General features: G+C 43.6%; 1 protein-coding gene across 1 annotated transcript; it reads left to right on the top strand.

Moving 5' to 3' along the window:
• Positions 1–294: 294 nt before the first annotated feature.
• phf5a (PHD finger protein 5A) lies at positions 295–27,815 on the top strand. The gene is made up of 4 exons (XM_067974641.1): positions 295–380; positions 5,530–5,553; positions 24,431–24,597; positions 25,237–27,815. The coding sequence occupies exons 1-4, from the start codon at positions 329–331 to the stop codon at positions 25,324–25,326; spliced, it is 333 nt and encodes a 110-aa protein (XP_067830742.1). The 5' UTR covers positions 295–328; the 3' UTR covers positions 25,327–27,815.

Genomic DNA, 27,815 nt, shown 5'->3' on the forward strand with positions numbered 1-27,815 from the left:
ATAAATTAAATTTAGCATTCATATCGAGTATTTTATAAAAAAATTACGGTGGCAATTATATTTTCTTTAAACCTGAGAGCTGTAGGACCTTCAACCGGAAGTGCCTGTTGTCTGGTTTTCTGCGTCTTTTGAGGTATAAAATCACTTTCGGCTTGTATTTTAAGATGTGGAGTTTGTTCTTTAAAACTATAATTTCATATTTTGTTTGCTCCCTCTCCTCTTGGGATGCTATTTTTTTGCGGGGGGGGGGGAGAGACTGATTCGATGGAGCAGAGGTCAAAGGTTGAGCGGATAGTGCTTCCGGCTGCTGGTGGCGGTTGGAGTCGTGATGGCGAAGCATCATCCTGACTTGATTTTCTGTCGGAAACAGGCCGGAGTGGGTGAGTGAGTGAGCGGGAGCGAGCGAGAGAAAACCCGCCGGCAGCAGCGGGGTCGGGGAGGGGAGAAACACCGAACGCTGTGGAAGCTGCCCTTTGTGCTGGGCTGGGAGAAGCGTGTGGAAGTTCTTGACTGGGATAATACTCAACCAGAGAGGGGGGGGGGGGGCCTTCATGGCCGATCCCACGGGAATCACCAGGAGGGCCCCACATGCATCTCCCCAAAGCGATCCATAATCCCTTCCCCACTCAACCCGGTTTGGCGCTTGACTGAGGCCAGTTTTTTTTTGCACGTGTGAAGTTGCCCTGCACACAAGGAGTTAAGTTCAGTCTTCAAGTGAAGTGGAGTTGAAGCGTGGTGGGTGTGTGAGGGGGGGGGGGGAAATAATTGGACCAGGGTGTGCAGGTGTAATTTTATAGTCACACGTTGCATTTTTACTTTTAGATTCCTCTCTCCACATTTATAATGAAAACTGCCTATGTAAACTTATCATACTAATTACAACCCCTCCCACTGGTGGAAGCACTACAGTTGACAGGAAGTGTAAGGTAGATACCCACTACATTTCTGTAAGTATCTATCTGTACATTAGTCTTTTTTAAAAGTTTTTTTTAATAAACGGGAGGATGCCAGGTGTAAATTTGATGTGCTGGGGTGACCCATGTCATCTTCATGGATCAATTAGCAATTTAAATCACAATATTATCAGTATCTGCTGTGCCCTCCAGTCCCAACATTGCCCACCTGTCGCGGAAGGCCTCAAGCGTACCGGTATACGTTAGTCGTAATCTTTCAAAGCTTTCTTGATTTGAGAATTGTGTCGTTAGATTGGAAAATTGCTAATGTCACTCCATCATTTAAGAAGACTACAGATCTGTCAATTTAACGTCAGTTGTGGGCGAGCTACTAGAGTCATTAGGGATAGTAACTGAGCACTTCAACAAGTATGAGCTGATCAGAGAGCCAATGTGGCTTTGTTATGGGCAAGTCATGTCTGACTAATCTAGTTGAATTTTTTGAGGACATCACCTAATAAGGTTGATAAGGGAGCATCTATGGATGTTATCTATATGGACTTCCAGAAGGCATTCATTAAGGTTCCACATAAGAGGTTATTGGCAAAACTGAGAGCGCAAAAGAATTTGAGGTAGCCTTTTGACTTGGAATTGGAAATTGGTTGGGAGGTAGGACTCAGAGAATGGGGGTAAAGGGTGGATACTCTGATTAGCAGGATGTGTGTGACAAGTAGTGTTTCCCAGGGATCTGTTGGGCCTCAACTTTTCACCCTAGTTATTAATAACTTGGATGAAGGAATAGTGAGTTGTGTATCCAAGTTCTCAGATGACACTAAGTAGAAATCTGGAACTCCCCCCCCCAAAAGGCTGTGGATGCCAGAACAACTGGAGCTTTCAAGACTTAGACAGATAGATAGATTTTGGTCAAGTAAAGGTATCAAGGGATGTGGGAAAATGGAGTTGAGGTGCAGATCAGCCGTGATCTAAATGAATGGCTGAGCAGGCTTGAGGGATTGAATGGTCATCTCCTATTCCCAATGTTAATAGTCTTATGTTGCTATCATTTAATTTACTGATATATTTTATGTCAAAGAAAATAAATTAATGACTTATAACCACCCACAACTTCTGTGGGTCTAAAGCAGTGTCTGAGCCCACAGCCGCTCTTGGGCTACTCCTTTGACTCTTGGCTGAGTCGTCGCTGCCATCACATTTTTCTTGGGATGAGACACACCATGAATGTGTGCTTCTGGGTTATGGTGCAGGGGACAGTGGCGTTAAGAGATTGTTCTGCTGCACCATTTAAAGTAGTAGCTCTAAAACCATATGGGGGGGGGGGGGCGAATGTAGAAAATAATTTATGGGGCATAAACGGCAGCGTAGACCATTTGGGCTGAGTGGCCTGTTTCTGTGCTGTAAATTCTATGTAGAAAGAAAAATATTAAATGTTGGCAATAAAACAGAGAGAATGCTGGAAATGCTCATCAACATCTGAAAGGAAAGTTACTGTTTTAGCTGTAACCATCATTAGAATTCATCAGTATTTTATTTATGGCTCTAAAAATAACAGAAGTTAGTGTTTTTGTTGAGTATATAAGTACTGGAATTAGCCTCTGTCGAAAATTGTGATCAGTTTTGTCCCAATTCACAACTCTTGTATCACTATCATTCTCTAGTTCAGGGGTGTCCAAGGTTTCTGTCTTTCGCCGCATAGGTGTAAACAGTGGCGCTTCAGGGGCTACGTATCAAGTTTAAATCAGTGGCTCAGATTTTCCTGGGGACTTGCGCCATTATAGTGGTGCATCTACGTCATCAAGAGCCTTGAATAGTGCAAAAGAAAGAGGAAATTATGGAGTAAGTGACTTACGCCATCAGTTACGGCGCTCCACGTTTTCCTCGGTCTTTTGCACCACTCGACTTGCCGAAATCAATTGGAAGCAAATTTTCATAGCTAAGCACCCCCCCACCCCACCCACTATAAACAACAGCGATCACAATTTTGCTGGATTATCGCTGGTTTTCACACCGCTGATGACACTTGTGGCCTGATTTATAGCTGATCTTTTTTTATTACTTGCACGATTAAACATGAGCAGTTCTGAGGCTGGAGATCAGGCTCAGCACACCCTTGGAATCTCCGTACTCAAGTTCACGACACTTTAACAATGTTGTCCAAACGGAAGCGGGCCTGACCGATTCCACTGAGAGGAGACCTGCCTGGTGAGAGCGCTTTTGATGAGTGCCAATTTCAGTTTTGCACAAATGCCAGTCTTGACTTTACGTTGGCACCCTGTTTATATATTGGGAACAAATGTCCGCGCCACTTCCGATTTGCTGCCATTTTCACTGCACCGTATTCTAATTAGTAATGCAAGAAAATATGGAGGAGCTTCTCGAGGTCACGTGCCAGGCGGCTAAATTCACAGTGTAGGTCACCGGTCCAGGAAAATCTAGGCCAGCGTTTCCATTAATTTGCATAGATGTCAAGTCGGTGAAAGTAACGGATCTCGATGTTCTGATTTTGGATTTATTCACCAATGCGACAATGCTAAGAACAGCCGTGAAATTCAAACAGGACAAATCAATGAATAAGATATGTAAGCACAAATAGGCCATAGTTGCTTGGGCTTCAGGGGCTGGATTGCCAGGGCTTGGGCTACAATTTGGACACACCTGTTCATTTTGACATTATCATAAAAGGTCCTTTTCCTTTTTGAAAGGCTATCAGGTAGTAGCTTAGTCGGTAAATTAACCCTGGTGTGCTTAAATATCAAAGACCATTCGTTGGCCAAGACCTTTTCTCGGGGCTGCTCGAGCTTGTGCAAGGAGGCAAACAAGTGGGGTTTCAGGAGATGCACTTTTCCTCCAGGTTTTTTTCTCTCGCTGGAAAGTGCCAAGTCTCCACTAACTTCTTTCCCTGTAAGCAATAGTTTTCATCCCCCATGCCAGCTCTGTTCCCATATCTGTTTATTCTCCTTTCCTTCAGCACTTGTCTAACTTATTCTCAAATGTTGGCTTGGTCGCTGCTTCAATCACTAAGCTTGGCAGTGAATTCCACAGCCTCACATCCCTCTTCTTTAAGTTTATTCCGCTCTCTGTCCTAAATCTTTTGCATTTAATCTTGTATTTATGTCCCCTTATTCTTGACCCCTAAATCAACAGTAACAACAACTTGCATTTATATAGTGCCTTTTTAATGTAGAGAAACATCGCAGGTGTTTCACGGAGGCATAATCAGACGAAAAATGGATATCAAGCCAAAGAAGGAGATATTAAGAGGGGAAACTAAAAGCTAGTTCCAAGAGATGGGTTTTAAGGAATTAGGGATGGAGAAGCAGGGAATTCCAGAAACCGGGGAATAGACAGCTGAAGGCACAACTGCTAATGGGGCATAGGGAAGGGGCTGTGCAAGAGTCAGGAATAGAGGGGTCTGGGGATTGTAGGGCTGGAAGAAGTAACAGAGATAGGGAGGGGCAAGGTCATGAAGGGATTTAATTAGTGGAAACAGTTCTATCTACTCTGCTCCATCCCATCACAAATTTAAACACCTCAATCAAATTACCCCTCAATCTCCTCTGTTCTATTGAAAACAAGCCCAGCTTTTCAAATCTTTCTTCGTATATGTATTTCTTTATACCAGGCAGCATCCTAGTGAATCTGCACTTACCCTCTCTCTTGTCTCCTGTAGTGTGGAGCCCAAAAATGAACACAGTACTTCAACTGTGGTCTCATGAAGCTGTGTCCTACCACTGGTATACAACATATTTTAAACAGTTCTACATGATAACCTGGGTTTGTCTGCAGGTTGCTGGTAATATAACTGCTGTGTCTGTGTTCTATAACTGCAGAATGCTGACTGCTATGTGGTTATGGTGAGCACGTGATGAGCTGCAGAATTATTGTGGAAAATGTGTCAGACTATATTCAGTCTGCATTGGAAAGTGCTAAGTTTTAAGGCTGTATGTTATCGAACAAGGTTAAGGAACCAGAAGCTCACCTGAAGGTAACTGCTGTTTTCCTGAGAGCTCAACAGCTGGCCTGACTCCATGTCCCTACCCATGCCACTCTGGCTTGTTTCTGAAACTAAAATTCCTGCTATTTTCAATTCCTTTCCTTCCCTGAAGTACCATCTTGCTCCCATATTGTCATCAGCTCTGTTCTGAACTGGCCCCTGGGACCTTTTGAAGGACAGCCTCATATGGGTCGCTCTGTCTGAACTTTTTTTTTCCTTTCCCTCTTGGGGAGTGCCTTGTGTCTATTCAGTTATGTAGTTGAGAGTGGCACCTAGTATGCAAAAGTTCATTGGTTAAAGCCTCATTCTGCTGCTGTTAGATATGGTCTGTTAATACTCCAGAATGCTGTGCTATCATGCTGTTTCAAGAGAGTGTGAAATGCAAATAGGTCTCCTCACCCAGTGGAAAATTCCCACTGTTCACTAGTAATGCTGTAAATAAGTGAATAGCAGAAATCGTTCTTTCTCTACTCCCCCAGCACCCCCGGTTGTCTGGCTGAACCTGTGCCCGTACGTTAGAAAGTGTCTCTGGTGCATTTCACTAACACAGCTTGTATCTCAAAAAAAACTTTATTGCAAAGCATCAATCCTCATCTGACTTGAGTTCTTTTTTTTATTTTACAGCTATTGGGCGATTGTGTGAGAAATGTAAGTATTTTTGTGCCTTGATTATTTTCGTAACCATCTCTTTTGCAGTCTGTTACTTCTCTGCATATTTTCTCCTAATTAGAAGAGTTGGCAACTGGGTCACTGGATCTTTATGGTTCTAATGAGTATTTTTCAAGCTGCAGTAGAGGACAAAGTGCTGATTAAAGCACAAGGCACAGCTCAGTGTTCAAGGTCCCTGATCTGGCATAAGCCTGCTGGAAAGTTTATTACAGCCATTGGTGACCCAACTATTGAGCTGTAACAGTTCAGTTTGTTCTAAAATGTGAGGTTTTACTGTGCATTAAAGGGAAGGGAGGTATAGAAAACAGCCACATAAAGTCTCATTATTGGTCTATATCCCTTTTAGAAAAATGTGCGATATGTAGATTTTTGAATGTGGCATAGGTCTGTGGGGTGTGGGAAAGTTTCCAACGTGATGTTAGGGAGTGAAATGTGCTGATATGTTGCTTTTTAGTGACTGGCTCAAATTTTACAATCAAAGAAACACTTAAACACTCTCAGATACATAATGTCTTTAATTAACTCTCAAATTTCCCATTCTCTCTGTTTAAAAAAAACAGGACAGAATGCCTTTGAACACCATGACAGTTTTAAGTGTCCCCTCTTTTAATTCTCTCTTGAGTCTTCTGCTCCTGCCATTTTAGGAAATTTGGTTTGCAAACCTTCATTCTCCGAGCTGCCCCATAACCCTGTCATCCTTACCAGCTTCAGCCTTGTATTTTGTTCTCAGAGCTCCTGTCGTTGACTGTTTGAGGTCACTGTGGATGCACAATTTTCCTAACCCAAAGCCAACCACTTAGTGCCCCTTAGTGACTTGATTTTCTTGTCCTCTGTTCCTGTTCCCTCTTCTTGCACCCCACCACACCCCCGATATAATGAGAGAGGGGGGGAGTCAATACAAACAAAGATGGACAGTACAGCACCAAAAGAATTGGGACGTGGCAAGAAACAGTTACAGGAAGAGAGCCATTACCAAGACTACCTATTTCTACCTCAGTGTTATAACCTTCGTGATCTTCTCCACCCCACCGCCCCCCCCCCCCCCCCCCCCCACCTACAACCAAGTGTGGCTGGCTGAAACTCTCCTCTAAGTCTTTGCCTTTTTCAGCACTTTGCTTGCTAGCTTCTTGAGTTCTGCCTTTTACAAACGCCAAGTAATCCGGAGCTTTACTGCCCACACCAAGCCCTGCTCACCTTTCTCCCCTTTGCTCACCATCCATTGGCTCTCTATGCTCCTGCACAATGACATCAAAATTCTCATCCTTGTTTACAAACTTTTTTTTTCTCCCCTCCCATGGCTTTGCTCCACCTGATTTCTGTATCCTCCTTGATTTACTCTGCTCATCCATTGCTGGTCGGCTGTACATCCCCCATGGCCTTCCTTCCGCTGTACCATTGGTGACAGTGCCTACAGCCGTTAGGCCCCAGCACTCTGGAATTCTCTTCCTAAACCCCTCCACTTTGTTACATCTTTCACCACCTTCAAAAACTTCTTCAAAACCTACCCACTCAATCGTCCTTCAGTCACCTCTCCCAACTCTTCCTAATATTGCTCAATTTCTGTCACCTTCTTTCTTTCCCTTTCTCTTCCATCCAGGTAAAGCAACTTGGGAGCTTTCACTCAAATCTATTTTTTAAGTAGCGTCATTCTTTTAGATGATTTTAAATTTATGCCTCAATACAGACTCACCAAGCAATGGAAATAAATTTTCCTGATTTACTTTATCAAAACCATTCCAGATTTTTTAGCACCTCAGTCAGATCTCTTCTTAACCTTCTCTGTTTTAATGAAGAGTCCTATAAAGGTTGTTTATTGCAATAGTTCTTTGTTTACGGTGTTAATTACATTTGTATAATGTACGCACGTCGTTTTAACTGGAGCTGCAAAGAGCTGACTTTGCTGAGCTTGTCTTTTTTTCCACGGTGAGTTGTAGCTCTGGCTGAATCTCTGGCTTTAATTAATTTTTTGAAGTATTTATCAAGTCCCTTTCTATTTTTCAGGAGGAAAAATTATGACCAGGGTTGCACTGTTTTAATGTCTTTTTTTTAAAAAAAAGCACCGTTGGAGCACGGGACGATGGTTGCTTATTTACTACCAGCACTTCAAACTCTGTGGGACAGCTTGCTTATTTGTCATTTTTCTTGACTTTTTTTTAGCCGTTTCATGAGGCTTCAGTATTGGTTCCTTTCAGCCCTGGTTGGCCTGCCTACCACCTTTTTGCAATCAGGGCCATGTCATTTAATTAGTGGAGTTTAATGTGGGCAAGTGTGAGGTCATCCACTTTGGACCTAAGAAAGATAAATAGGAGTATTCTTCGGGGAAGAAATAAGGCGATAGATATTGAGCAATATTTAGAGTCTCTCTAAATGGTGAGAGACTAGGAACTGTAAAGGAGCAAAGAGGTTTGGGAGTCCAAGTACACATCGTTTAAACCAGTAGACAGGTACAAAAAACAATTAAAAAGGCTAATGAAACATTGGCCTTTATCTCGAGGGGTGGGTTACAAAGGGGACGAAGTTATGCTTCAGTTGTATAGGGCCTTGGTCAGACCCCATCTGGAGACTGTGTTCAGTTTTGGGCATCGCGCCTCAGGAAGGATATATTGGCCTTCGAGGGGGTACAGTGCAGATTCAACAGAATGACACCAAGGCTTAGAGGGTTAAATTATGACATTGGCTTGTATTCCCTTGAGTATTGAAGGTTTGGTAATCTGATTGAGGTAATTAAAATGTTGAAAGGATTCAGAAGGGTATATATAGGGAAACTATTTCCTCTAGTGGGGAAATCAAGAACAAGGGGACATAATAAAGTTAGAGCTAAGCCATTTAGGAGGGAAATCAGGAAGCACTTTTCACACAAAGGGTAGTAGACATCTGGAATTTTCTCCCTCAAAAGGCTGTGAACGCTGGAACAGTTGGCCCTTTCATGATTGCGATAGATAGATAGATTTTTGTTAGCTAAAGATATCAAGGGATACGGAGGTTCGGATCAGCCACGATCTAATTAAATGGTGGAGTCGTCTTGAGGAGCTAAATGGCCTTCTCCTTGTTCCAATGAGCTGGGGGGGTGAGGGTTGGGTACTGAGAGTTAGCAACACTCTCGTCTCTGAGTTAGATCCCCACTCCAGGACTAGAGCAAATAATTTATCCTGATGTTTCGGTGCAGTACTTCAGTAGTAGTGTACTATTGGAGGTGCTGTTCTTCAATGAGATGTTAATCAGAGGCTCAATCTGCCTGTTCCAGTTGTTTAGGTGAATGTTGACTATTTTATGGCACCATTTGTAGAAGAGCAGAGTGCTCTCCTGACGTGCTGGCCAAATTCCATCAATCAGAAACTGCCGAAAACAGATTAACTTTATTAAATCTGCTGTGCACCATACGACTGCTACATTCACCTATGTAACAGTGACTGTACTGCTAAATAATTCACTGTGTGGCACTTCGGGAAGTTTCTGAGAAATGTGAGAAGGTGCCGTATAAATGCAAGCCTTTCTTCTTTGAACCTAATCCTGCATTGCATTTTACTAAAAGAAAAAATGTCATCTGACTGCACTGGCAGGGTACAGTTCCACAGGTAGTGGCAGTCGGATGGTACCTCACTGAAGTGATTGTTGTCCACAGCTGAATCCTGACAGTTGGCAGGTTCATCAACCACAGTGGGGGACAACCCTCTCCTTCTCCCTGCTCCCTTATCAGTATACACAGATGCATGCTTTCCAGTCAGGTTCTCTGGATTGTGATCAGGGGTTAGCATTCTTGTTGATGCTGTCACTGACTAGAGAAGATAATTACAGTATTGTCATTGGATTTATTTAATATACTGGCCAATCTCCTGTGGTGTTGCACACAGATGAAGCAAGTCATGCATTCTACCATTGATTTTGTATTTCTGTTATAAATTCCTATGTCCACATTTATATTGGAAATTGTCTGTGTAAACTGGTAATGACACCCTCCTGCCAGTGGTGGCGCTGCAGCACCTCCACAGTGGGGAAGGGTGTGTTGCCAGCATGACAAGTTTACATAAGCAGCCATTTATAATGGCAAAAAGTTGACAGGAGTACATGGAATGGTTACAGCATAGGAGGTCATTCGGCCCATCGAGCCCGTGCCAGCTCTTTGTAAGAGCAATCCAGTTAGTCCCATTCCCCTGCTCTTTCCCCGTAGCCCTGCAAATTTTTTCCCTTAAAGTGTTTAACCAGTTCCTTTTTTGAGGGCTTGACAGGGTAGGTGCGGAGAGGCTGTTACTCCTGGCTGGAGAGTCTAGAACGAGGGGGCGTAGTCTCAGGATAAGGGGTGGGTGATTTAGGACTGAGAAGAAGAGGAATTTCTTCACTCGGGGTGGTGAATCTTTGGAATTCTCTACCCCAGAGGGCTGTGGATGCTCAGTCATTGAGTATATTCAAGACTCAGATCAATAGATTTTTGGACTCTAAGCGTATCAAGGGATATGGGGATCGGGCGGGAAAGTGGAGTTAAGTTTGACGACCAGCCATGATCTTATTGAATGCCGGAGCAGGCTCAAGGGGACATATGGCCTACTCCTGCTCCTATTTCTTATGTTCTTAACAGATTGAATCTGTTTCCACCACCCTTTCAGGCAGCACATTCCAGATTGTAACTACTTGCTGTGTTTTTTAAAAAAAGTTTTTCCTCATGTTGCCTTTTGGTTCTTTTGCCAATCACCTTAAACCTGTTCCTTCTGGTTCTCAACACTTCCACCAATGGGAACAGTTTCCCTTTGTTTACTTTATCTAAACCCTTCATGATTTTGAACACATATCAAATTTTTCTCAACCTTCTCTGCTCTGTGGAGAACAATCCCATCTTTTCCAGTCTATCCACGTAACTAAAGTCCCTCATCCCTGGAGCCATTCTAGTAAATCTTTTCTGCACCCTCTCTAAGGCCTTGACATCCTTCCTAAAGTGCGGTGCCCAGAATTGGACACAATACTCCAGTTGTGGCCGAACCAGTGTTTTATAAAGGTTCAAAATAACTTCCTTGCTTTTGTACTCTATGCCTCTCTTTATAAAGTCCAGGATCCCATATGCTTTTTTAACCACTTTCTCAACTTGCCCTGCCACCTTTAAAGATTTGTGCACATACACCCCCAGGTGTCTCTGTTCCTGCACCCCCTTTAGAATTGTATCATTTAGTTTATATTGCCTATCCTCGTTCTTCCTGTCAAAATGCATCCTTCACGCTTCTCTGTGTCAAATTTCATCTGCCATGTGTCCGCCCATTCCACCAGCTTGTCTATATCCTCTTGAAGTCTATCGCTATCCTCCTCACTGTTCACTACCTTTCCAAGTTTTGTATCCTCTGCAAATTTTGAAATTGTGCCCTGCACACCCAAGTCCAGGTCATTAATATATATCAAAAATACCAGTGGGCGCAGTACTGACGCCTTGATATTTAATATTTTATAGATTGATACCAATATGCTGTAGGAAAAGTCAAACATGTGGTTCTTGTGTAGCACTCTTAATTCATGATCAGTTGCTGTCACCAACGGTGAAAGCCCTAGACCTATAAGCACCAGTGCCTCACCCGAGTTCAAAAATACAACCTGAGATTGGAAGGAAAATATCTGTAATCTAATTGTACTGCTATTTTTCACAGTTCAGGTAGATATCGTATGAACACTTCCCACAAGCTTGGAGTTTTACTAAATTCCTAGTAACAGCATTGATTTATACAGTGGATTTGGTCTATACAGAAATGTAATTTTATTTAACTACTGCCACATTTTCACAGCACTGTTCTGCTGTTAGAGAAAAAAACAGCCAAGGACATTCCCAGTACCTACAATATAATCTCTCAAGAATGTAAAAGAACTGTTCATGAAACTTTCATAGTTTTTTCTTTTTGTTGTTTCCTTTCTTTCCTGTCCCTGCTCATTTTCCTTCTTATAGGAATGGATAGGGTCAGAAATGAACATTTTGGTACATCCGACTGGTCACAGAGTTCAAAAACAGGATAAACCATTCACTCCCTATATCTCTCAACTGATTTTCTTGCTAAATGCCTATCCAACTTCCTCCTAGACTTACTGGTGTTAGCAGCCTTATACTCCCTGGACAGACCATCCCAAACACTCATTGCATACTGAACAGAAAACGGTAACAATGGCCTGATCCCTCCTGCGCTTTCTGTGACTGTAGACGGAAGAATTGGCACACTGGACCGCCCTCATTTGCCTCACACTTGTTAGCAACTGGTTCCATGGTGATGGGAAAGGATCTGGAATCAGGTTGTCCAATTGGGGAATGGCAGGGGTCCAAGCCTAAATGGAGGGAATCAACACTTTTTAAATTGTTTGGGGAAATGAGGTTTAATCTGCTTTAGTGATTGTTTTGTGTGAATTGGCTTGTGTTTATATAGTTATTCTCTGCACATGTACTACTCGATAGTGTGAGCTTTGTCACATAAGAGGACTAGTGAAACTCGGGTAACCACAGGTCTGAAATAGTTTGAATGGAAGCTTTCTTTTTTTTGTGTCTCTAATTTGCTCTCTCGAAGACACTGACGCCCACTAGGACACACTGGCCACTCTCCAGTGCCTCGCCCAAGTGCACATTCTTCAACTGTGAGCCTAGATGATGAGTTTTGATAGCCTGTAGAAGGCATTAAAGAAAGAAACAAACACAGGCAGACTTGTATTTATATAGCCCCTTTCACAACCTCAGGATGTCCCAAAATGTTTTACAGCCAATTAATTACTTTTTTGAAGTGTAGTCTCTGTTGCAGTGTAGGAAATGCAGCAGCTAATTTGCACACCGCAAGATCCCACAAACAGCAATGTGATAATGACCAGTTAATCCGTTCAGTGATCTCAGTTGAGGGATAAATATTGGCCAGAACACCGGGGAGAACTCCCCTGCTCTTTGAAATACTGCCGTAGGATCTTCTACGTCCACCTGAGGGGGCAGACGGGGCCTCGGTTTAATGTCTCATCCGAAGGACGGCACCTCTGACATTGCATCACTCCCTTAGTAGTGCAGTGGAGCCTAGATTTTTGTGCTCAAGTCACCGGAGCGGGACTTGAACCCACAGTCTTCTGACTCAAACGAGTGAGCTACCGACTGAGCCACGGCTGCCGTTGCAGCGGTACTCAATCCTGACTTAAGTTGAAGTCACTGGATCGTGATTTAAGAGCGAGAGCCATGACTGGTTTATTTGTTTCTCTTTTTATCCCATCCCAGCATTGATCCCAGTTGTAGCGCCACACCCACTACCCCAGCTAATCCAATACAGGGACCTAGCATGGAACCTTCTGTTCTGCATGGCTCTCCTGTTCAGTGCTCTAGTGTGGATGATCGGTAGTAACCGAGACATTCCTTTTTACCAACTATCCGAGTAACCCTTTATAGGGTCTGCATTCGAACTCTACTCTTGAGCACGTAATCTAGGCTGAATTTTCAGGGCAGTGCTGAGAGATGAAACTTTTTAAAACTGAGATCCCACCTGTCCTTTCGGATGGACATAAGATCCCATGGCACTATTCGACTACAGGACAGTTCTTTCGGTTCCTGGACAAAATTTATGCCTCAGTCAACACCACTGAAATGACCAGGTGATTATTATTTTTTTATCTTATTGCTGTTTGTTGTACCTTACGTTTGTCTACATTACAACAATTACTGCACTTTAAAAGTAATTATTGGCTATGAGGCACTTTGGGACGTCATGAGGATGCGAAAGGTGCTGTCTAGAACTAGGGGACATAGTCTCAGGATAAGGGGTCGGACATTTAGGAGAAATTTCTTCACTCAGAGTCGTGAATATTTGGAATTCTCTACCCCAGAGAACTGTGGATGCTCAGTCGTTGAGTATGTTCAAGGCTGAGATCAATGGATGTTTGGACTTTAAGGGGTATAAGGATCGGGCGGGAAAGTGAAGTTGAGGTCGAGGATCAGCCATAATCTTATTGAATGGCGGAGTAGGCTCAAGGGGCCGTATGGCCTACTCCTGTTCCTATTTCTTAAGTTCTTTTGTATAACTGCAAGTTTGTTCTTCCTCCCTCCCTCCCTCCCTCCCTCCCTCCCTCCCTCCTCCCATTGTTTAAAGAAATAGACTGGCAACCTGTATTTGACTATTCGATGGTGATTGAGTGTTCCAGTTTCCTTATTGTGTGGAGCAGAGAGGGAGGGAAACATATTGAAAATTGGACCAAAAAAGTCACCTTTTTGTGAGGTATTACAGTCACTAGAGTTCAGTGAATGAAAACAAAACTTCATTTAAGCCAGCAATGTTCTTATTTTTCCAAGTTCCTTCATCTAATTACTACACAGAAAGCTCGATTCACTGCTTCCTGTACCACAGCCAGATAGATTACCATTTTCCTCTAAAGATGCAATTGAAGCTCAGGCTGACTTTGTGGAAAAACTGGGCTGCATTCCACTGTTGAAACATAAATCTGTGGGGATTGAGTCTGTCCCTGAGTAAATGTTCCTTTTAGAAATAAGCATTGGTTGGCATGCAGGCTGCCTGGCACTGACGGTATCTGCACCATGGGAATCCAGGCTATAAAGACGGTCTCACGGGCAGAGGATACAGGCAGGCTTTTCTCTTTTTAAAGATGCAAAAGAAAAGAGCTGACCTTAGTTAGATCAGACTGTAGCGTTTCCTCTGCATCCCTTTTATCTTCTATCAACCATTGGCTCCTCTCCCATCTCGTGCTGCAACCCCCTGACCTCTCAAACTACTGATGCAGATACAGCTTTCTGCCTGTCGAGCTCAAGGTCATTTTCATTTTTGGAGACTGCACCGCCACACCCCGTTCTCCTGACTCTCTCTTATCCCTCTTAATCTTTTCCCTCACACTGACTGTATTCATCAACTGTTTTTATTTTTTATCCCCTAGCAGTTAACCATTACGCATGCTCTCTAGTGTAGGGAAAACAGCTCTACAAACCCAAGTGTTTTCACATGAGTAAGAAATATTGTAGATGCGACTTCAATGCAGCAATCCCTGGCAAATGAGGCAGAACAGGTCTGCTGCAACCTTCTGCTCAATGTAGGAGTAGTTAACCTCCCTGATCGCAGCTTTCTCTGTAAGCAGTGGTTCACAGCAGAGGCAAGTTTACAAGCAAAACGAAAATTGGAGGGCAAATCATCATGTGCCTCCTTGCATATCTGTCACCTTTTATGGTATTTTTTGTCGGGTGAAGGGCCTAAATTTGAAGAAAATTACTTCAAAATGGGAGGGAAACGTCCAGAAGCACACTACTGGGGTGGAGTCACTTGCTTTTATGAGATTCCATTACAAGAGACTTGGAGCAACAGGTGCACCACCACCATTGTGTGGAATTTGAGTGGTGCGGGTCATAGGTGGAGTCAGCAGTTTCTCTGGTTCCTTGTTTGTGCTAATTGTGCACTGAACAGAGAAGCAGTGGTTTTAAATTTCTTAAACTTTTGAGGATTTTCATAATGCACACATTGCGGATTTCTGGAAGCACAACTCACTAAAATAAGGTATACGGAAATTAGAGCACAAATGCAGTCAGATGTTGATCCCTCCAGGGCCGATTATATTGAAGAAAGAAAAAAAAATTGCATTTATATAGTGCTTTTCATGTCTTCACAGCTAATGAATTGCTTTTTGAACTATTACATAGATAAATGTGGCAGCCACTTTGCACACGGCAAGGCCCCACAAACATCATGAGATGAACGACCCATTTCAGTTGTTTTGGTTGAGGGAGGAATGTTGGCCAGGACACCAGGCGAACTCCCCTACTTCTCTTCGAATAGTGCCATTTGTTCTTTTATGTTCGCCTGAACGGGCAGGCAGGGCCTCAGTTTAACCTCTCATCCAAAAGGCAACACATCTGACAATGCAGCAATGGGAGGAGGGGAAGAAAAAAAGGCTTGTAGAGGGAAAAAGCAGAAGACTGCGGATGCTGGAAATCTGAAAAACAAAATGCTGGAAACAATCAGCAGGTCAGGCAGCACTTACAGAAAGAACAGATGACTTAATGTGTGGTGTGGACCCTTCATTGAAATTAGAGGATATTACAGATGCAGAGCATTTAAGAAGGAACAGAACAAGGGGGAAAAGTGAGGGGAAAACACATGCACGTGAGCGCGCAGACATACGTGCACTCTCACTCTGTGTCTCCGTCTCTCGCGCATGAGCACAAAGAAATAGAATGACCTCTAAAGTGCTTAAGTGGATAACAGGAGATAGTTAAATGGCAGAAATGATATTTGCGTGAGACCATAGGAGGAGAGAGAGAAATAAAAGGCATCTGAGGCGGAGAACGTCTGAATAGCTGAAGTAGGTGACGGATGAGGCAGGTAGAAATGTAAGCACAAAAAGCTGTTACAGGCTTTAGGAGCCTTGGAGGAGGAAAAAAAGCAGGTTAACACCAAGGGAGCAGACCGCCTTGCTAGCACAGTGTTCTGATTGAGGGCTTGTACAAAGCTACGTGATCTTGGGGCTAACTTTCATTTGAAATACTCAAGGAAGGGGGACGTGCCTCTTCAGAAGAATTGGCTCTTATTCATAATGAAAGGAACATTTGTTTTTTAAAATAAAAACACAAACTGCCACAGCTCTAATTCTGTGCAGGATGTGCCCATGAGTTCTGAAGTGTTCTGTTTAAACAGCGATGCCGGTGATTGAAAGAGCAGTACTCTGCTTACTGGGGCCATCTGTGGAAATCCTTGGAATGCAGTAATGGAAAATTCCACTCATCTTTAGGTGGAGGAGCTGATGTTTTTTTTATTATCATCAATGTTTTCAGAAACACTGTCCAGCTGACTCTCAGAACATCAGGAAACTATTGTTAGTGTTTGATCTCTGTTAATGTCTTTATAATCTTTCTCCCCTTTATTCTCTGGATAAGGAGGCAAGCAGGTGATCTGCACCAAAGTCTCTGCTGCTCAGAAATGTTCGCACCTAACCTAGAGTTTTTTTCTCTCTCAGTAGCTCTGACCTGCAGACAGTGTCATCCTGGTAACACAGTTGGGACTGAGAATTCACCATGTAGAGAATTACCAGCATAAACCTGCATCCTCTCACTCCAAATGTCTACTTTGTTCAGTGGTAGCACTATTGCCTTTGAGTTAGAAAGTCGTGGGTCCAGAACTTTAATACATAATCGAGGCTGACACTTCAGTGCAGTAATGGGGGAGTGCTACATTGTCGGAGGTGCTGTTATTCAGATGAGGTATTAAACCAAGGTCCCATCTGTGCTTTCAGGCCAAAGTAAAAGACCCCATGGTAGTATTCAAAGAAGAGCAGGGTGTTCTCCCAATATTCAGCTACTGAGGGGAAAAAAAAGTAACTCTAGGTTAGCTGTGAACATTTCTGAGCAGCAGAGGCTTTGGAGCAGATCACCTGCTTGTCCCCTTATCCATAGAATAAAGGGGAGAAAGATTATAAAGACATTAACATTCACCCCTTAACCAACATGACCATAAACCTATTAGCTGGTCATTCATCTCATTGCTGTTCATGGGATCTTGCTGTATGGAAATCGACTCCCTTGTTTGCCTACATAACAGTGACTACACTTCACAGCCAATGAATTACCTTTGAAGAAATTTGGGACATCCTGAAGATGTGAAATATGTTATCTAAGTGCTAGTCCTTTCTGTTCTTTTAGCACACTTGCTCCTGCATGCTTGTGCAGCTTGCAAACAGCCCGAGGCAGAAGCCCAATAGCAGTGGTCCAGTCAGGCAGGTTAGAAACTGGAATGTCAATCTGATCAGCGGTTTCCACAAATGTCACAGCCACATATAACCCACCGTCTATTGCACTCAGTACAGCAAAACAAAATTAAGAAACCTAAGTGAAGGGCCAAGGCCCGCTATGCAAGGCAGCACCAAGGTTGCAAAGAATAGGAGAAAAAATGAGGTACAAGTAATGATTAGGTGACACTGAGATTGGGTTTTAAGAGTTTCTAGATTGAGGAGGAAAGTAAGTATGAAGGCTGCAAGGAGTGCCACAGTTTTGAGGTCCTGAGAAATACAAGAGGGTGGAGTGTGTCTTGATTTAACCAAGATTTATTTTGATTTCACAGCGAGTTGTTATGATCTGGAATGTACAACCTGAAAGGTGGTGAAAGCAGAGTCAATAGTAACTTTCTATGGGAAATTGGATATACACTTGAAAAGGAAAAATTTGCAGGGCTATGGGGAAAGAGCAGGGGAGTAGGACTAACTGGATAGCTCTTTCAAAGACCACCTCCTGTGCCATAAGATTCTATGAACCCATGGCAGGAAGAGCAATTTAGAACTGCACTTTTGGAACTTAAGAGGAAGAAAAGAAGAAAGTTCAAGGAGCAAGTTAGCCACTACTTCGGACTCCTTTCGAATTTGCCTGAATGGACTTGTGTTATTGAATGAGAGTGAATGGTTTCCAGTCTCTGTGAACTTTGCTCGAAATTGAAAGATCTGAGATTAAAATAATCGACTGTTAGAATCAACCTAAACAAAAATTTAAAAACTGCAGATGCTGAAAATCCCAAACAAAAACAGAAAAGGCTGGAAACACTCAGCAGGGCAGTCAGCCTCTGTGGAGTAAGATGAGTTGACGTTTAGATGTAGATCCTTTGTCCGAACTAATGATGGGTCTACACTTAAAGGTTAACTCGTCTGTTTTCTCCATAGATGCTGACTGACTTGCTAAGTGTCCACCATTTTCTGTTCTTGTTAATCCACCAGATTCAGAACAGATCTAGCAGCTCAAAACTGGGCATCCATGAGGCGCTGTGGGCCATCAGCAGCAACAGAATTCTATTCCAGCACAATCTGTAACCTCCTGGCCCGGCATATTCCTCACTCTACCATTACCAACAAGCCAGGGGATCAACCCTAGTTCAATGAGGAGTGTAGAAGAGCATGCCAGGAGCAGCACCAGGTGTACCTAAAAATGAGGTGCCAACCTGGTGAAGCTACAACTCAGGACTACATGCATGCTAAACAGCGGAAGCAACATGCTATAGACAGAGCTAAGCGATTCCACAACCAACTGGTCAGATCAGTGCTCTGCAGTGCTGCCACATCCAGTCGTGAATGGTGGTGGACAATTAAACAACTAACGGGAGGAGAAGGTTCTGTAAACATCCCCATCCTCAATGATGGCGGAGTCCAGCACGTGAGTGCAAAAGACGAGGCTGAAGCGTTTGCAACCATCTTCAGCCAGAAGTGCCGAGTGGTTTATCCATCTCGACCTCCTCCCGCTATCCCCTCCATCACAGAAGCCGGTCTTCAGCCAATTCGATTCACCCCACATGATATCAAGAAACGTCTGAGTGCACTGGATACAGCAAAGGCTATGGGCCCCGACAACATCCCGGCTGTAGTGCTGCAGACTTGTGCTCCAGAACTAGCTGCGCCTCTAGCCAAGCTGTTCCAGTACAGCTACAACACTGGCATCTACCCGACTATGTGGAAAATTGCCCAGGTATGTCCTGTCCACAAAAAGCAGGACAAATCCAATCCGGCCAATTACCGCCCCATCAGTCCACTCTCAATCATCAGCAAAGTGATGGAAGGTGTCGTCGACAGTGCTATCAAGCGACACTTACTCACCAATAACCTGCTCACATATGCTCAGTTTGGGTTCCACAGGACCACTCTGCTCCAGACCTCATTACAGCCTTGGTCCAAACACGGACAAAAGAGCTGAATTCCAGAGGTGAGGTGAGAGTGACTGCCCTTGACAGCAAGGCAGCATTTGACCGAGTGTGGCGCCAAGGAGCCAGAGTAGAATTGAAGTCAGTGGGAATTGGGGAAAACTCTCCAGTGGCTGGAGTTATACCTAGCACAAAGGAAGATGGTAGTGGTTGTTGGAGGCCAATCATCTCAGCCCCAGGGTATTGCTGCAAGAGTTCCTCAGGGCAGTGTCCTTGGCCCAACCATCTTCAGCTGCTTCATCAATGACCTTCCCTCCATCATAAGGTCAGAAATGGGGATGTTCGCTGATGATTGCACAGTGTTCAGTTCCATTCGCAACCTCTCAAATAATGAAGCAGTCCAAGGCAGCATGCAGCAAGACCTGGACAACATCCAGGCTTGGGCTGATAAGTGGCAAGTAACATTCGTGCCAGGCAATGACCATCTCCAACAAGAGAGGTGGTTGAGCTGAAAGACAAAGCAATTCTTATGAAATTTAAAAGGCTGCTAACATTAATGCATTTTTCCCACCCACACTAACAATGGGAACATAAGTTTTTTTTTATTGACGTTCAATGGCAGTACCATCACCGAATCCCCCACCATCAACATCCTGGGGGTCACCATTGACCAGAAACTTAACTGGACCAGCCATGTAAATACTGTGGCTACAAGAGCAGGTCAGAGGCTGGGTATTCTGCGGCGAGTGACTCACCTCCTGACTCCCCAAAGCCTTTCCACCATCTACAAGGCACAAGTCAGGAGTGTGATGGGATACTCTCCACTTGCCTGGATGAGTGCAGCTCCAACAACACTCAAGAAGCTCGACACCATCCAGGACAAAGCAGCCCGCTTGATTGGCGCCCCATCCACCACCCTAAACGTTCACTCCCTTCACCACCGGCGCACAGTGGCTGCAGTGTGTACCATCCACAGGATGCACTGCAGCAGCTCGCCAAGGCTTCTTTGACAGCACCTCCCAAACCCACAACCTCTACCACCTAGAAGGACCAGAGCAGCAGGTACATGGGAACAACATCACCTGCACGTTCCCCTCCAAGTCACACACCATCCCGACTTGGAAATATATCGCCGTTCCTTCGTTGTCGCTGGGTCAAAATCCTGGAACTCCCTTCCTAACAGCACTGTGGGAGAACCTTCACCACACGAACTGCAGTAGTTCAAGAAGGCAGCTCACCACCACCTTCTCAAGGGCAATTAGGGATGGGCAATAAATGCCTGCCTCGCCAGCGACGCCCACATCCCATGAGCGAATAAAAAAAAACTTATGTTCCCATTGCTAGTGTGGGTGGGAAAAATGCATTAATGTTAGCAGCCTTTTAAATTTCATAAGAATTGCTTTGTCTTTCAGATCAACAGAGCCAGTAAGAAATTTGCCCTAGGCTAGTTGCTGTGTTGAAGTTTCCAGAGAGTGTAGTGGGCAGGGTTTGGCGTCTTATTCCCGATTTTGGAAGCAAATCTTGATGTGGAAAAAGGAGATAGCTGCAGAGGCGCACTCGGTCTCAAAGCACTGTGCAAGAGAAGGAAAATTGGATGGGTGAAGAGGGACGTTTCTGAGAATGATGAGGAATTTCAAGTATTTTATCCCCTTCATTTACCATATCTTCTCCTAAAGTTGCCATGCTGCCTTTTTGGAATTAGGTCTCAAATGTTCGACTGCCCTGACATGCATTTAACAAATTGTTATGTAGTCTATTGGGAGGGAGAATATCATCCTTTAGAGTGCTGCTTTGGAGCAATAACTCAGAGCAGCACGGCAATAATAGAATGTAGCTTTCTTCCTCCTCTCTCTTCCCCCAGGTCTCTGCAGAGGTACCCAGTGGATGTGTCATAATGGCATGTTTCTTGGCAACCAAAACTGGACACAGTTCTCTAATCCTAGGTTTCTTTCAATTTCACACTCAGTTATTTCAACACCATTCATGGAATACATGTCGGCCATTTTTCCTTGTGTGCAGCATTTTACGCTCGTCTACATTCAATTTCATCTGCCATTTTCTGCCCATGTACATATTTTATCCAGATCATTCTGTAGTTTGAGCTGCACCCTTTGATTCCACTGCCTCTACTAGATTGGTGGTATCTGCAAATTTGATTTCTTCGCATTGAGTTTCTGAATCCAAGTCACTGATGCAAATCTCCCCCCCCCCCCCCCCCCCCGCCTCACTCTAGCATAAGTACCTGCTGGTTTCTATCCTTAAGCCAATTTCTTATCTGTTACCAAGATTTATCCTGGGTCCCTGCAGCTTTGAGTTTAATGACTAGAAGGTATTCAGTTCAATTAATTTATATGGCCAAAGATGGAGAGGTCAGAATGGGAATTGAAGTGGCAAGCAACAGGCCATCGGTGTTCAAGAAAGCAGATACCTGTCTTCCTTGGCGAATACTTAGAGCTGGTCACTTTGTTGAATGCCTCCATTCTGTCTGCAAGTGTGACCTGAGCTCCCACTTTACTTCCCTGTTCAACTCCCACTCTGTCTTTGGCATTCTATGCTGTTCCAGTTAAGCTCAACACAAGCTCAAGGAACAGCACCATACCTTTCCACTGAGAAATCTGTAGCCCTCTGGCCTTAAAAACATCTTTAATAACTTCAGACCTTAACGAGAGCATCCACTTTCTTTGATATGGGGAAGCTGGTGATGTGGAATGAAACTGGGGGATCTGGGTTGACACTTGGATTGAGGACCTTTCGTCAGAATACCTCGTTGCAGAGGAGTTTGTGCCCTTGTTGTCTTGCTTTTCTCCTTGGGCTATTGGACCCCGCCTTGTTTTGTCACATTCTCCAGTTTCAGTTCAGACCTGATTTACTTCTCGCTGCCTCAGCTATTCACACAATCTTTGTTTCTCTTATTTCTTTCATACTTCTTCCCGTCGTCTGATGTAAAAATCATCTCGGCCATCTGACTATCTCTTGTGTTTCTTTTAATCCAATTGTAGACAAGAGTGTGTGATTTTTTTTTTCCTCCCCTTCCCCTTGGTTGTATTCCTTTTTAAAATGTTGTTGATCTGTAATTTCTTCCAGTCCTGACAAAGCTTCTGCACAGCGCTGACTCATCTGTTCTCTGCACAGATGTTGACTGACCTGATTATTTCCAGCATTTTCTGTTTTCGTTTCTAATGGGTCTGTAATTGCTTGTGTCTGTTTTGTTCCCCTTTTTGAATATGGGCACCACATTAGCCTGTTTCCAATCTACTGGTACCTTCCCAGTGTCAAGTGATTCCCTCAAAATTATTCAGTGTTTTACGAATATGCTCACAGCCACTCACTGGGATAAATACCATCTGTCCTTGCCGATTTATTAGTTTTGAACCCTTCAAGCCTGTCCAGAACTTACAGCTGATTTATATTAGTCATTAATTATGCTTTAGTTATCTGTGACTGGGGAGCACAAGTTGCTCATGTCTTCCCTTGTGAATACTTGGAGGAAGTAATCATTCGGAATATTTACTATTTTGTGTTCATCCTCAGTAAGTGAAATAGCAGATTTCCTTTCCATAAATAGCCTAGTGCAGTTTTGTCCAATAGAAATTGCTGACGAGCCACAGGTGAGGCCATGGTGATAACATTTTAACCTAATTTTAGTAGAAAATGCCTTGCACACTATACCGGTAAATATACTTCACGTGTATATTTATTTAACAAACATCGACCACCGTTTAATAACCAAGGAAGTAAAACACTCGCGCACTCTGCGTTTCATCTTATCCTTTTCACACATTTTAAAATGGTAACGTACGCATGCCTTCACCGTGCAAAACTAAATATTGAGATCACATGCCCAACAATGGTGAATATTGTTAAGTTTTTGTTTACCAATCAGAAATAGAATTAGCCACATCTGGATTCCCAATTAGCCACATGTGGCGAGCAACTAACATATTTGGACAACACTGGTCTAGTGTTATAGAAACATGCTGAGAAGAATTCATACAGGTATGGGACCTGTAGCTCCATCTGTTTTCCACCTTAAATTCTATTTTCAGCATCAAATCCTTGATTATAAGAGTCAGCTTGGCGCACTGATGGCATTCACCTCTGGATCAAAAGGCCTTGGGTTCACGCCCCACTGCAGGACTTGAGCATGTAGTCTACAATGACAACAACAACTTGCATTTATATAGTGCCCTTTAAGGTGGGAAAACATCCCAAGACGCTTCACAGGAATGTCATCAGACAAAAATTGACACCGAGCCTAGGGTGGGTGATAAAGCTCGGTCAAAGAGGTAGGTTTTAAGGAGGAGAGTTGGAGAGGTTTAGGGACAGAATTCCAGAACTTTAGGGCCTAGATGGCTGAGGGCACAGCCGCCAATGGTGGGGTTGGGGGGGAGCGAAGAGAATGGGGGATGCACAAGGCCAGAGTTGTTGGGCTGGAGGAGATTAGAGATAGGGAGAGGCAAGTCGGTGGAGGGATTTGAACACGAGGATGATAATTCTAAAATGTAGATCAGCAACCACAGGGGTAATGGGTGAGTGGAACTTGCCCTCCGCTGGCTTTGTGTCAGACTGCTTGTCAGTCATCCAGTCTTGGATGAACCGCAATTTCCTCCAATTAAACATTGGGAAGACCAAAGCTATTGTCTTCGGCCCCCGCCACAGACTCCGTTCCCTCGCCACCAACTCCATCCCTCCTCCCTGGCCACTGACTCAGGCTGAACCAAACTGTTCGCAACCTCGGCGTCCTATTTGTCCATGATCTGAGCTTCCAACCCCATAATCCTCTCCATCATGAAGACCACCTACTTCCACCTCTGTAACATCGCCCGTCTCCACCCCTGCCTTAGCTCGTCTGCTGCTGAAACCCTCATCCATGCCTTTGTTACCTCCGGACTCAGCTATTCCAATGCTATCCTGGCTGGCCTCCCATCTTCCATAAACTTGAGCTCATCCAAAACTCTGCTGCCCGTATGCCAACCTGCATCACGGTACTATTTAAAGAAGAACAGGTAGTTCTGGTTTCCTGGTGAATGTTTATCCCTCAACCAACATCACTAAAACTGATCATTTATCTCATTCGCTGTTTGGAGGACCTTACTGTGTGCAAATGGGCTGCCATGTTTATCTACATAAGTGATTGTACTACAAAAGCAATTCATTAGCTATAAAGCGCTTTGAAATGTCCTGAGGATGTCCTGCATAAATTCATGTTTGTTATTTGTGTTGCTGTTATTTCTTTTGAATTTATTTATTGACTTCCTTTTCAGGTGATGGTAAATGTGTGATCTGTGACTCCTATGTCAGGCCGTGCACACTAGTCCGTATCTGTGACGAGTGTAACTATGGGTCCTACCAGGGTCGTTGTGTGATCTGTGGTGGTCCAGGTGTATCTGATGCCTATTACTGCAAAGAGTGCACTATCCAGGAAAAAGATGTAAGTTGGAAGAGAATTTTCTTCTGAAGCTAATGAAACGTAGCTATCAAATAGTGTTGTGATCTACCTGTTCAGTAGTAGCCAGGATGTGTGGAACTTCCATGGTGTGTATACAAACACAAAATGTTTTCGGTAGAATGTGACAACCAATCAGAAATGCAACTACAGATAATAGTCCCCAATTCTAGGATCTGATTAACTGAAGGGCCACTCGAGTCATACATTCTTATCTATGAAACAAATTTTTAGTTTATCTTTGTTTTTGAAACTTTATTCTTTTGAAAAGCGTACAGTTGTACAGGCACCAGCAGCCTCGGGTGCCTTGCCCAAGGGGTGATGAGTGAGCTTAGCTGGAGAATGCTGGCAGACAGCCTTCTTATGTCCCCACCCAGTTTTCACTTTCTAGTAGCAGTCATTAGATGATGAGAAACAGGAGCTCTACCTAATTTCCTAACCTAGCCCAGCTTTGTTGAAGTGTCCCACCTGCTTCCCTAACTGATGTATCTAACTCAACACAGACTGGGGATCAAATCTGGTCCATATATGGCACATTTGGCAATGAGATTGTCTGATTACTGAAGTAATTGTGGTGATGATTTTTTCCAGCATAGCTAACATAGCTTTTTTTTTGCCTCCTAGAGAGATGGATGCCCGAAAATTGTCAATCTTGGGAGCTCAAAAACTGACCTGTTCTACGAAAGGAAAAAGTACGGCTTTAAGAAGAGGTGATCCCAGGATGGCTACGGGGAATCTTTCATGTTCCAACTGAATGTGGGGACACTGGAGTGGCCTTGCATAGGATGTTTAACGTTGCTGCTTCACAGTATGGAATATGGTATTTGATGGCACAATTCAGGCAGCATGTGGAGGAGGGCGATGGGTACACATGAGTTCAATTTTTTTAGTGGCTAGCATATTTTCTTTTTCTCCCAGCAAAGTGATTTTGGAATTGAAGTAACGTACTTCTGGGAATGGAACTAAGACCAGAACTTTCTGCAGCAACAACCCCAGTGATCTCCTTCTGGACAGGAACAAGTCCAGAATCCATTGGTTTATTTGCAGCCTTTAAAAAGAATTGTGGGACCTACTGTTAGTTGGTTATGAGTTCAATCCCCAGCAACCAGGGATTTATTGTTCAGTGAGTCAGTTAGTGTTGATAACTGCATTTTTACCATGTCTGCAAAATCCTGTGTATTTCACATTTAAGCACTGGATGCAGATGACTCCTTGCCCTGCCGCGTACTGATGATTCACTCTTGCAGAAGATTGGGTGTTTAATTTTTATTTTGGGTTTCATGTTTGAATACTATTTGTGAGTGACACTAAAGCTGTGTTCATAAGGCGAGAGCTGTCTGATACCTATCTTTCATGCAGATCCTCCAACACAATTCCTGACAGTTTAGCTGACAATGTTCTACAAATGCATTTTACTTTTCACTTGTAATAAGAAGATATTCTCATTGAGAAGTGGCACGACGCATGTATTTTGAAAACATCTGTTTCCCCCAATGGCTCAGCGGGTAACCATACTTCAGTACAGAGCTGTACAAAGTCCAGGTTGATTTCCAGTCTGTGCTGAATTAACTAACCTTGGTTAGGGTGCTACAGTTGGCCAGAACACATTGGGAAAACCAGCTAGTATTCCTACTCCTGATTGCTATGCAGTAATGCCTGCTGGAAGTTTGCATGTGTGTGTGTGGATGAGTGGGGGCAGAATCACACTTCGCTGTGATTCTTTTTTCACCCACCCACAGTGGTCAAGTAGCATTCCAAGACTTGATGTCTAGGCTTACATCTAAATCACGGTGGCTTAAATGAGGTGCTGAAGGGCTTCCAGTGCATTATGGACTATTCTGCACGGCAGTAGGTACAAAAATGCTTGGGACATTCCAAATGCAGCTGGATGCTATTATGGAAGAGTTGGAGTAGCAGATTGATGAGCTTTGGTGGGCTTTTTTTTAGTTCTTATGACCTTTGCACAGCATGAGTCAGCACCTATGAGGGAGGAGGAGCGATGGTGCTAAGTCCAAGTGATTCAGGCGTTGGCCTGTTGCAATGCCGGGTGATGTTGCAAAACACAGCCCCAAAACCAGTTGGAAATAGTTCCCATCTTTCAAACCAGAATTGAAGGAATGAATCAAATTCAGTGCAGTGTGGGAACTAACCCTGGGGAAACCATCACTCCTCACGTTGCAGAGGTGACTCAGTGTGGGCTGGATCTCTCCATCTTTAAGCACTGTAAGCAAACTGTGTTTGTTTCTTGAAACAGCCTTCCTGACAGTTAATTGTGGTTTCTTATTTTGTGCTCTACTTGGTTGAAGGATTTGGCAGAGTTAAGGCTTATTAATCCCTCACCATATGTAATATTTAACTTGTTAAAAAGCTTGTTTAACGAGGGAACCGGAGGAAGGAAGGGTTTCTCTGCGTCATAGATCCAAAGTTCGGTGCTAAAACATGATGTGCATTTGATCCCAGCATGTCCCTCATCCTGAAGGCACTGGCAACCAAGCTTGGACAAGTCACCTCCTGTTTCAGCACCAAGGGTCCAGTTAAGGTGGGGCCACAGTAGAGACCTTTCAGCAGATCGAGTTTATAAATTATCCAGGGGGTGGAGGGTTATTGAAATATTTAAACGAGGCCAGCATGGGGCCTTATCCTGGAGTATTCCTTTTAAATAGATTGGGAATTTATTAGAAGCTAATTGTAACTTTGTCTCCATTTAAGCTTGTGCCTCATTTGTACTGTTTTTAGTGCAAGGAAATAAGAGTAATTAAAACCAATGGTTCAATTCAAGGGAGTTTGACCCACAGTAAAAGTGCGTCTCAGTACAAAATCATTCCAGAATGGAAACTCATCTTTTCATAGGAGTTCCTTTTAGAATATACTTGTATTGCCCATATCCAGGAGGTTTTGGGGATCGGGAGATCGTTGTTGTTTGATTCTATTACACTGCCCCTCATTGTAACTGGTTTGTATCACCAAATAAAAATAAATGTAAGCGTGCCTCCTTCCAAAAACAGGTTTCGATTGTTGGATGGAAAGTAATGAGATTATATGCCAGCCTGAAAGATTGACTGCATGAGCAGCCGTTTTGAATGAAGTGTCTCCACCTTCACTTGTAGTTGAAGATTGTGTTTGAATACTTCAATTATTGAGCTATGATTGTTCCCATTTCTTCAAGATATGTTTTTTTTAAATAAACCAATTTTTTTTCTACA

The sequence above is a fragment of the Heptranchias perlo genome, chromosome 40 (assembly GCF_035084215.1).
Source record: "Heptranchias perlo isolate sHepPer1 chromosome 40, sHepPer1.hap1, whole genome shotgun sequence".
Taxonomy (NCBI): Eukaryota; Metazoa; Chordata; class Chondrichthyes; order Hexanchiformes; family Hexanchidae; genus Heptranchias; species Heptranchias perlo.

Excerpts from the sequence above, each read along its gene's own strand:
- phf5a (XM_067974641.1), top strand. The coding sequence starts at position 329 with ATGGCGAAGCATCATCCTGACTTGATTTTCTGTCGGAAACAGGCCGGA. Across the intron at positions 5,554-24,430 it reads TGGGCGATTGTGTGAGAAAT|GTGATGGTAAATGTGTGATC; the intron begins GTAAGTATTTTT and ends CTTCCTTTTCAG. Across the intron at positions 24,598-25,236 it reads GCACTATCCAGGAAAAAGAT|AGAGATGGATGCCCGAAAAT; the intron begins GTAAGTTGGAAG and ends TTTGCCTCCTAG.